Here is an 11,056-nt window from a genome sequence, read left to right as displayed (position 1 = left end):
TGAATTTCATTATTCCGGGGGCGAGGGCTCATCACTTATGCACATCTCTCCCTCTCTCATGCAGAAGTAGACACACCTCCGTTTAACTCGCAGGTCACCAGGAGTATGACTGGAGGCCTTCCGAACACACTCTGGTCCTGGGTAAACACCTAGGGTAGCTTTTCTACCCCTTCCCCCCCCCCCCCCCCGCCCCCAAATCCAACTGCCGGCCCTACTGTGGTTCTCTGCATGTTGTCACAAAGTGTGCCGGGGCTCCATGGCTCTGCCCGCGGGCGAGAAGGAAGCCAGCGGGGCTAGCCGTGAGAAAGCCCACCTCGGGCTGCGGAGACGAGGGCAGCTCAGGTTCGAGGCCGGGGTTGGGCAGGGCGCGGAGCGCGCGGGCGCCCAGGTGCGGGGCCAGGGCTCCCGGAGGGCCGGGCGGCGGGGACGGCAGCTGGCAGCCCCGGGCGCGGCGGGCGGGGAGCGAGCGCGTGTGTGCGCGAGAGCGGCGGGCGGCGGCGGGAGGAGGCGCAGGCGCGCTGCTCGCCCGTCTGCAGCCCCGCGCCGAGCGCCGCGTCTCGGGGAGTTGATGGCAGCACCACGGTGCGGCCGCCCTGCCGAGCGCCGAGCGCAGCCACCCGCCGCTGCCCAAGGAGCGTCCAGGATGTGGGGGGATCGCGGCGGCCGCAGCAGCGCCAGGGACGGGGGCGCGCAGCAGCCTCCGCTCGCCCGCCAGTGCTGACCTGCCTCGCCTGCCCCCAGAGAATGTCAGCCAAGTCCAAGGGGACCCCCTCCTCGTCCTCTCCAGCCGAGGGACCGCCGGCAGCCTCCAAAACCAAGGTGAAGGAGCAGATCAAGATCATCGTGGAGGACCTGGAATTAGTCCTGGGCGACCTGAAGGACGTGGCCAAGGAACTTAAGGAGGTGAGAGGCGCGGGGGTGGGGAAGGAGTTCGTCACCTTTCGCCCCCTCGGGGTTCCGGTCCCGTTTTCACTGGAGACCGCCCGTTTTCTTAACTCCTGGAAAACTATAGAAAGACGCCCGCAGACGGACTTTCTTTGCTCGGGCGACTCCGGAGAACAGTTGTTGCACTTTTTTTTTTTCCTTTTTTTCTTTTTAATCAGGAGGAAATCAACTAGTGTTTTAATCGATGGACCTGGGACGGTGGGAAGGGCGAACGCGTGCGTGTCTCGATTTGTGTGTGCGTGTAATGTCCGGGAAGGGGGCACACTGGGGGTGTGTCGACAGAGGAAGAAATGAGCAGCCGGGCCAGAGCGTGCAAAATGCTCCTGTCGTGCCCTCTTGCTTCCCCAGAGTCCTTTGGCAAGTCGCTCCTTGCCTGGCAATCTCCCCAAGCCCGGGCTGGAGGGGGGCCGGGTTCCGGGCCCTGGGCCAGGCCGGGGAGGGCAGCCCAGGGGAAGCTTGGCTCCGACTCGCCTCCCCGCCTCTGGAGCCCGGCTAGAAAGAAGAAGACCCGGGCGGCAGGCAGGGGAGCCGAGACTTGGGGATGGAGACGGTGGGGGTCTGGGACTTTCTCACTTTGGCAGTTCCTGAAGCATCCTCAGCTCTCCGAATGCCGCTCCCAGTAACTCCGGGCCTTCCCTCCACCCCACCTCCTTCCTGCCTCCCATCTTGTAGACACTTGGCATTGAACCTGGGGCGCGTCGGTGAGCGCGTTCGTGTGTGTGGTGGGCGTGCAGCAGGGTCTTGCCACTTGCGTCCTGGCTCTTGGGAACCGGACTGTCTCGTTCTTTCCCGCTCCCCCCTCCCCTCACCCTGACCCTCGTTCCACGTGTGCCCTCCCACCCCTACCCCTGTGATTGGGATCCGAGGAAGCCAAGGCGGTGCCGGGGTTGAGGCTGCGTAAGTCAGGCTGCTGCTCCCGGCGGCGGGGGTGGGGGGGGAGGAGGGCCGGGTGGGAGAGGTGGGGTCTCCCGCGAGCCTGCCCCGCCGGCAGCGGGTGGCGTCGCGGAGCTGGTGGCGGAGTCCGAGAGCCCGCGGTTCCCGCTCGCGAAGGCTGGCTGGTTTGGCTCTCGGTCAGGGAGTCCGCACCCGCAGTTGTGCGAGAGCGAAGCCTGTAACTTCTAAGGTGGTGGCCGCGGCCGGGAAGGGAAGGAGTGGTAAATACTCGAGGTCCAAAATTGTATTCCTGTTTTCTGAGGCCAAGGGGGAGGAGACTGGGGGGTGGATTGGCCGCCTGGCCTCTGGAGATGACCCTCCTCTGTCCAGTTTCCCATACAAACGCTAAGAAAGGGTCCCCTTTCCACCCCCACCTTCCCCAGCCTAACTCCCCTACTCCCCGGATTTCCTATCCCCTCTAGGAACCGAGCTCCGCATTTGTTACCAAATGCAAACCTGTGAAAATGGCCCATTCAGTGGCAGGGTTGGGTTTGCCAGTGGCTCATGCCATTTTTGCAGGTTGTTCCAGAGACAGAACGTAATTACCACTGAGGTCCTGAGAGTGGGGACTGACACAGATGATGGGTGCAAGGATCTAACTTGTCCGTGAGCACAGGGCATTCATGGGATCATTGCTTCACAACTGGTTGACAGATGGCGAGGCTGTGCATTGCAATTCAAGTCTAAAGATGCTGTTCGTTTCTTCTTTGTTATTCTTTTATTTGACATCTTTGTCAGGCTGTGTTTCCATCTGAAACATTATGGCGTTTTAAAAAATGAGCAAATTTGGGCTTGCTCCCCTTGGCAGAACTGTGCTTTATAGTAGTTGAGGTTTCTACCGGTGGGGGATGTGGCAAGCCTACATCAGCAAAGTAAGGTGTTTGTTGTCTTGGGGAAGAGGCTGAAATTAAGAGAAAGGCAGTCAAAACTCTGCTTCTGTGGGCACATACTTCCTTATATTATGATGTGTCACTCCACTGTCTATTTTAGACAGAATAAATAAGGAGAAACTGCAGAGTCCTGGTTCTGCTGGGGCTCATTATCTTGTAGACATCTGGAGACCAGGTAGATATAGGGTGAAAACTTTTAACCTCCCCTAGGGCTCTTCATTAGAATCACGAAGAGGTCAGTCAGGAAATATGCAGATCTCTCACCTTTTTTAATTTTCTTTGTCTTCTTTTATTTGAGCCTTCCCTAAGGGCAAAAACAAAAACAGGTCATTTACAAAACGTATGGGGAAATGTAAATAATGTACAACCAAGTAAATGAAAGGATCTATCTTCTGGACAGATTGAGAGATAAAATTTTGACTTAAATGCTTTGGGATCTTTGATTGGCTGCCAGGGCCTGTTTGTGGAAAAATCTTACCCTGAGAGTGAAATTTATGAATGATAAAGGCTGTGATGCTGTTGCTAATTACTTTCTTGAGGCTATCATTGTCCTGGGTTTGCACATGGCCTTGTGTCTACTAAGGCCAAATCTCAGAACTCTGGCCTTTTATATAACGTGAATGATAGTTATTTTGAGAAAAGTATTTGTAGGGCATGTTTAACTTATGACATCTTGCAGTTGTCCAGCATTTATCTTTTTAAGATAGTACTGCACATGTGATTGAACATGCCTTTGATGGAGTTTTGAATGGAGGGGTAACTTAAAACTTTGTAAAATCACAGAACTTGTTGGTCTCTGTAGCTATGACTTGCAGCTCTGAACCTCACTCTTCATCAATTGTTACATTCAGTATTCTGTCAGCTTGCCACTGCTATGTATTAAAAACATAAACTGTTATACTTAGAATTCTAATTCCTTTATTGGCAATGCTGTGCCCTTAGGCCATGCCATATCTTGACATAAATTAGTAGACAGTTCTTATTAACTTGGAGCAGAAATTAGAAATTTTTTAAAAGCTGATTATGACTAGATCACTATGTTAGTCACTGTATGGTATTTGTTTTTCTTTTTTGCTTCTTCTATTCTAAAATGCAATATCCTTTTTTGAATTTTTTTTTTTTGCATAAATTCTGCACCAACAGCTTTAGACCTTTGAGGTTATTTCAAAACGGATTTTTCTTTTTAGAAGTTTTCTGGACTTGAGTCATCAGAATATTCAGGTATTGGAGTAGATTCGAATATAATAATAGCTGCTAGAAACATTATACTAATTAGAACAAAACTCCGCATTATACTGAGTTATGATTAGCTATTTACTTATCCACTGCTTCATCATTCACAATTGGATTATATATTGGAAGATGATGAACAGCATTTTTGCAAAGTCTAAGGGCAGTTTTATTCTATCCTCAGCAAATAGTAAAATCTTAAATAACATGACTTTTCAGAAATAGTAAGGGTCTTTTGATCTTCTGTAGTATAATGGAAAATCCTGAAGTATAATTCAACATATTTATTCAGTGCCTACAATGTGCCAAGTACTATATTATCTTTGTATGACTACCAAAATGAGCAAGTTGTAGATTCTGGTCCCAGTGAACTCAAAGCAGTAGCTTGGGATGCATTTTTCCTGTCTTTGAACATCAATAGTGTGAAAAGGCATTCTTCTTAGTGGCCACTCTGACTCTGGTCTAACAGGCTTGAGAATAAAAAACAGAATTGAGAATAAGAATTAGTGTATGTAGATTTATACGGTGACATTTGCCATGTACTTAGTAAGATAGTCAGCCTTTGGTGAAAAAAGAAGCAGCTTAAAAATGATGGTAAGGTAAGAATTTTAAGGAACTTACAATTTACTTAGATTGTCATGATTAATACAAGTGAATCAGTGCCTCACATATCCGAGTCCTACAATTGAATATTGGAGTTTCTCATGAAGGATAAATCCTTGGGGGGATGAATAGTCAGAAAGAAGATTTTAGATCTTTGAGATGTGGGTTTTATTGGCAGAGTAGAGAGGGGAAAAAATTAACAGGAAATAGCATTGTTACATACAATAATAATACAGTATTATTCCATGATGCTTTTTTCTGCGCATAAAAAAAAAATTGGGATGAAACTCTAGAGTTTTAGGGATGAAATTAGCCATTACTGGTTTATTAGATGTGAGTATATCTTTATTATTATTATTATTAAGAAATGTAGAAAAAAGAGTCATTACTCTTTAAAAATAGTTGTCAAATAATCTGATATCTTTGGGTACCAATGTACCTGTTCTTTTAGGAAGATCTCACTGGTGAACTGTTTTGCCTCAAATGTTAGTTTTAATATGGTATCACAGATCTTATTGGTTAGACAGAGACTGGAATATGTAGTAAAGAGCCTTTGATTTGGGAACAAAATTCATTGCTGCTCTAGCTATATTCTCTTTTAGTTTTGACTGATTATAACTTTGAACATGTGTTTCATTTTACAACTTGAAGTAAACACTGCTAATGGGTTGAATATATGCATATATTATTTCTTTGTTTAAAAAAATAAATTTAAAATATTTGATACATATAATTACATGTATTTGTATATGTGTGTGTATATCTATGTATAAAATTATATGTCTATATAAAATTTATTTATTTATTGCTAAGCTTTGTGAATACATATGTCTCTCAGAGAGGACCCAGTTAAGATAAATTATTCTTTCTGTGCCTGAGATCAACTCAGTGGTCAGACTCCTTAGGTGGCAAGTTAGGTCAGTACTGTGCCTGTGGATTGGTAAACACCCATGATCTTCCATATGAGGTCATACAGGGAAATAAATTAAACTTAAGTTTAATTTTGAGGGGCACCTGGGTGGCTCATTTGCTTAAGGGACTGCTTTTGACCCAGGTCATTGGGTTCCCTGCTCAGCGGGGAGTCTGCTTCTCCCTCTGACCCTCCCCCCTTCTCATGCACTCTCTCTCTCTCTCATTCTCCCTCTCAAATATATAAATAAAATCTTTAAAAAAAAGTTTAATTTTGAGAAGTTTGAAAATCCACTAGAAATGATCCATTTGGGGACTGATGAAAACAGAAGTCATAGAATTAATAATTAACTGCAAAATGTTTGTTTTTAAATGTTTTCTGCTTTTTAAATGGCTTTGCTGAGTGAAGTTCTGTAGTTTCTTGCTTTAGGAAATCCTACCAAGTATTCTTTGGTGAATAAGTCCATGCATATAAAATTCATTACTAGAACAAATTATAGAGAATGATCTCTGGAGTATTTCCCAAGTTCTAAAGTCGGGAATGAATGAAATTTCACAGTTCATTCAATCGTTGCAATAGCTGTACTTTTGCTACTTTATACAACAGTCTGCATCCTCAAACTCAAGGATATTTACCAAATGCCAAAATGTTTTTGAAATTTTTCTTGTCCTAAGCATGATGGCTTAGCATGTTAGTGAAGGAGCAGAATGGTTCTGAGAAAATAAAGATAACCAGTAACCATCTTTCACTGTCTCTGTTTTCAATGCATTAAAATCATTCAAGACTCAAGGAATTAGCTGATAGGAAATTCAGAAAGCCTTAAGGTAATAAATAGATAATGTGCCTTAGCCAATAGTGAAGTAAATATATAATAAAACCAATGAAACTAGGTTTCATTGTTACCTGGATTAAGTTTTTCTACCCTTACTTCTCTAAGGATCTCAGGTATGTAAATCAAAATGCGGCAAGAGAGTAATATAAGTTTGAGTAAAACATATTTTCCCAAACAAATTAAACCACAGATCCTTCTGTAGATCTAGTTCCTGGATAATTTCTTGGGCAATTTTTGAGAATTAGAGGGGTAAAATTCTGGTAGGCTGCTGATTCAGTCTGATTAAATGTGCATAACTGACGTTAAGCTAAAAATAAAAGATGAGTAAACAACAAATAGTACTTTTTTCCTCTAAAATTTTTTTTTAATTCATTTTAATTCATTTTCTAAGATTTTTTTTTAGAGCAGATTTAGGTTCACAGAAACATTGAAGTGAAGGCACAGAGATTTCCCAAATACCTTCTATCTCCACACATGCGCTGCGTCCCCCCCCCCCGCCCGCATTATCAACATTTCCCACTAGAGTGGTACATTTATTCCAACTGATGAGTCTATATTGATATATCGTAATCCTCCCAAATCCATAGTTGATAATATGGCTCACTGTTAGTGTTGTACATTCTACAGGTTTGGGAAAATGCATGAGGACATGTATCCATCATCATGGTATCTTACAGGGTATGTTTATTGTCCTAAAAATCCTCCATGTTCTACTTAATCAATCTTCCCCAAACCCACACCCATGGGTATTAGTTTTTTAAAGAACTCCTTTCCTTTTTTTTTTCTTTCTGATTTCAGAAGTAATAGAATATATGAATACTAGAGAAAGCTTGGAAAAATCTAAAAATTATACAGGAGAAAATTAAAATTATCCTAAATGCCCAACGGAAGTAGACACATTGGACATTTTGCTGTGTTTCCTTTGGATCCTTTTGTATGCATATTTTTAACATGGGTCAAGTCATAAAATTATTAAACTATATGCAGGGATATTTTCTCCTTTGTTAAGGAGTAGATCATAAGGATTATGTAGATCTGCTATATGTTCACCTAATGTTGGACATTCTATTAATTTATAAATTTCTGTGGCTGTTAAGTATCACAAAAACTTTTAGAGTAGCTCTGGCAATAAGAATAGCTAAAAGAGATTTTTACTGTCTGCCTTGTACTCACTAAGTATAGTTGTTTGTATTAAATCTTCTGATGCCCAAAACACACATATGAGAAAGATAATATTGTTATACAGTTTTACAGATAAGAAGACAGAGGCTGGAGATAAGTCACTTGCCCAAGGTCACTTGACTTGTAAGTGAAGTAAGTCTTTGATGCCAGATATTTTAGTACTAAAGTCCAGGAATTGAATCACTCAGTTCTGTGACTTTTCTTAACTTGTTTTGTTGTTTACATTTTCTTAGAAGTCAAGAGTAGGAGTTTTAGAGTTTTTGATTCATATTAACAGTCTTTCAGGGAGTTTATACAAATTTTTACTCCCAGCAGCAGTATCTGTGGACAGTTTCTTTATTTTTTTTTCTTTAAGTATGATTAACATACAGTGTTATATGCATGTCAGATGGTCAATATAATTATTCACAATTCTGTACCTTTCTCAGTGTGGATCAGGATAAGCGAACTCTTAATCCCCTTGATCTATTTCTTCCATCCCGCCACCCTCCTCCCCTCCGGCCACCACCAGTTCTCTGTATTGAAAGAGTCTATTCTCTTGTTTGTCTCTTCTGTTTATATTCTTCATTCGTTTGTTCTGTTTCTTTTATTTTTTTAACCTTTTTTTTTTAAGATTTTATTTATTTATTTGACAGACAGAGGTCACAAGTAGGCAGAGAGGCAGGCGGAGAGAGAGAGAGGGAAGCAGGCTCCTTGCCAAGCAGAGAGCCCAATACGAGACTCAATCCCAGGACCCTGGGATCATGACCTGAGCCGAAGGCAGAGGCTTTAACCCACTGAGCCACCCAGGCGCCCCTATTCTGTTTCTTAAATTCCACATGTGAGTGAAATCATATGGTATTTGTTTGGCTGTAACTGACATTTCACTTAGCCTTATACTCTCTAGCTCTATCCATGTCCTTGCAAATGTCAAGGTTTCATCCTTTTTATGGCTGAGTAATATTCCATTACCTGTGTATGCCACATCTTCTTTATCCATTCATATACCAGACACTCTTTTTTAAATTTTATATGAGGCTAATAAATCTTTTTAATTTTGTTTTGTGGTTTATTATTATTTTGTGGTAATAGTCATTGTTTTCCCTGGGTTACACTCAGAGTTTTCGACATCAGTCTCAAGGCAGAATTAATGAGTCAGTTAGACCTTGAAATTTGCGTTGTCCAAATAAATAGGTGCTACAGGATTACTTTTGACCTATTTAGTATTCAAAAAATGTTAATGACAGCATTACTTAGCATTTTTATATGACAACAGCAAATAAAGGAACAGCTAAAATGGGTACTTGGTGATATTTAGTATTGTATACATCTGCTTTAAATGAATTTAAAAGAATTTGAGAACCTTATTTTCTTTTGATGTTACCAAATTGTCTCGGTAACAATTTCTTTTGATGTTACCAAATTGTTGCTACGTTTTTGGAGATGTTTGGGGTTTCATGGCTTTATGCGATGACTGATGAAGAGAAAAGCTTGTTGAACTCTCTACCAGAAACAAACTTTTTGAGATGACTAACAAGGTCATGTGTATTTTTATATACAGATTTCTCATATTGATTTCAGTGATAGCAATTTTCAGGCAATGCCTCTTCCCACGTACAAAAAGGCGATACACAAAACAACCTTTTTCTAAAATCTTTGTTTTTCCAGCATAATACGGATAGAAATATTTTCTTTCTAAGCAAAGTTAGTTCCTTAGGATGAAGTGCTTTAGACTAACATTTCCCATAAGACCTGAGAACCCAGACTAAACACTTCTTACTAAGAGACAGAGGTGACATTAATTAAAAGGAGGTAAGGGACATATCTAAGTAATGGCCAAAGCAGGCTCACAAGGTGTCCTGTCAACTCAGGACACATATTGCTTTATTTGCTATATATATATTTTTTTGTTTTTGAAGATGGAAGGACATGCAGATTCCAAAGGAATTCGGCTTTTAAGCCCCACGTTAGGTAAAAACGATACCATTGTTCAGGCAAAATTTATATTTATGGTCTTTGTCTTCCCTCTTCCTTTGTGAATGACACTTCAAGTTGGTGTTTGGGATAAATGTTTACTTGTAGAATAGGGTGTGGAGATACATTACATACCTGTGCCCAATGAGTCTGTTACTAGAGTGTTTGGCACACTATAAATAGGTTCTCAGGTAATATGCCATACTTGCTTGGAGAAAGCAAATTTGATGATTTCCAACAGATTTTCTTCTCCAGTACTACACAAAAGCGAACAGATATGTTGGCATTTCTTTGCCTCTTGCCTAGTATCAAATCTTATCCTAAAATTTCCAACTATTTTCATGCTGCAGAAAAATACCAAGTAAAATATATAGATATGTATTATATTTATTTATATATTATATTATAAATATAAATATATCATTTATTATATATAAATATATATAAATAAATATATATTATTATATTTATTCTCTCTCTCTCTCTCAGATCAATTACTTCCTAGCAGCAATGGTTCTTAATTTTTTCCTCCATTATCACAGAGCCCTTTGAAAGTTTGACACAATCATGGATATTTCTCCTGGAACAACAGCTCATATGAAAATAAGGTTTTGCAAATAACTTAGAGAATCTTGGGGAGGTAAGAATAACACAGGAAAAGAGACAAAACAAATGACTGTTTGTGTTTTGTTTTGGTTTTTAATTTTCAGGTAGTTATTTTAAACCCAGCTCCTTAATAGTCAAGATTACAAGACCTGCCTCTACAAAAAGGAAAAAAAAGAGGGGGTGCCTGGGTGGCTCAGTCGGTTAAGTGTCCAACTCTTGCTTTAGGCTCAGGTCATGATCTCAGGGTCATGATCTCAGGATCATGAGATGGAGCCCTGTGTCCAGGTCTGCGCTGGGTTGGGGTCTGTTTAAGAGTCTCTCTCTCCTTCCGCCCGGAAAATTTTATGCCTTTTATGCTTGTGGTGGGGCCCAGTAGATAGTTCATCAGCAGTTTCCTTCTGCTACACACACACACAGACACACACTAACACTTTACTACTGTTGCCACACTATTGAATGCCCATGTATCTAAAGGCTAACTCTCATATTTTTTTTAAAGACTTTTTTTTAATTCATTTGTCAGAGAGAGAGATAGAGCACAAGCAGGGGAAGAGGCAGGAAGAAGGAGAAACAGGCTCCTCACCAAGTAAGAAGCCTGATAGAGGACTCAAATGGGGACTCGACTCCAGGACCTTGGGATCATGACCTGAGCCAAAGGCAGACGCTCAACCGATTGAGCCACCCAGGCGCCCCACATTTTATTTTTTTTTTAGATAGTAAGTGTTTGAGTACATCATCCATAGGACAAAATATTTTCAGAACCTATTGTAAATTAAGCATATGCTTTTCTTAAAACTTTTCCCAGAACAGCATTTTTCCTTGTTTGCTTTCACATTTTCCCGCATGACATTAATTCACAAAATAAGAAAGATTTATTGAATTCTTGGTACATGTAGGACCCTGTGCTAAAGACCATAAAGGACACAATCATGAATCAGCTCAAGGACCTGGCCCTGAAGGAAGTCATCTGTT

General features: G+C 41.7%; 1 protein-coding gene across 7 annotated transcripts in view; it reads left to right on the top strand.

Moving 5' to 3' along the window:
- Positions 1-200: 200 nt before the first annotated feature.
- PRR16 (proline rich 16) overlaps positions 201-11,056 on the top strand; it is a 191,163-nt gene continuing 180,307 nt past the window's right edge. The window contains exons 1-2 of one of the 7 annotated variants that reach the window (XM_059416688.1): positions 201-342; positions 742-903. In XM_059416688.1, the coding sequence (XP_059272671.1) occupies positions 745-903 (159 nt within the window). In that variant the 5' untranslated portion in view covers positions 201-342; positions 742-744. The other 6 variants (XM_059416687.1, XM_059416692.1, XM_059416689.1 and 3 more) reach the window with 6 other exon arrangements.

The sequence above is a fragment of the Mustela nigripes genome, chromosome 12 (assembly GCF_022355385.1).
Source record: "Mustela nigripes isolate SB6536 chromosome 12, MUSNIG.SB6536, whole genome shotgun sequence".
NCBI lineage: Eukaryota > Metazoa > Chordata > Mammalia > Carnivora > Mustelidae > Mustela > Mustela nigripes.
The sequence above is the reverse complement of the archived record's forward strand: the minus strand, read 5'-3'. Positions and strand labels throughout refer to the sequence as shown.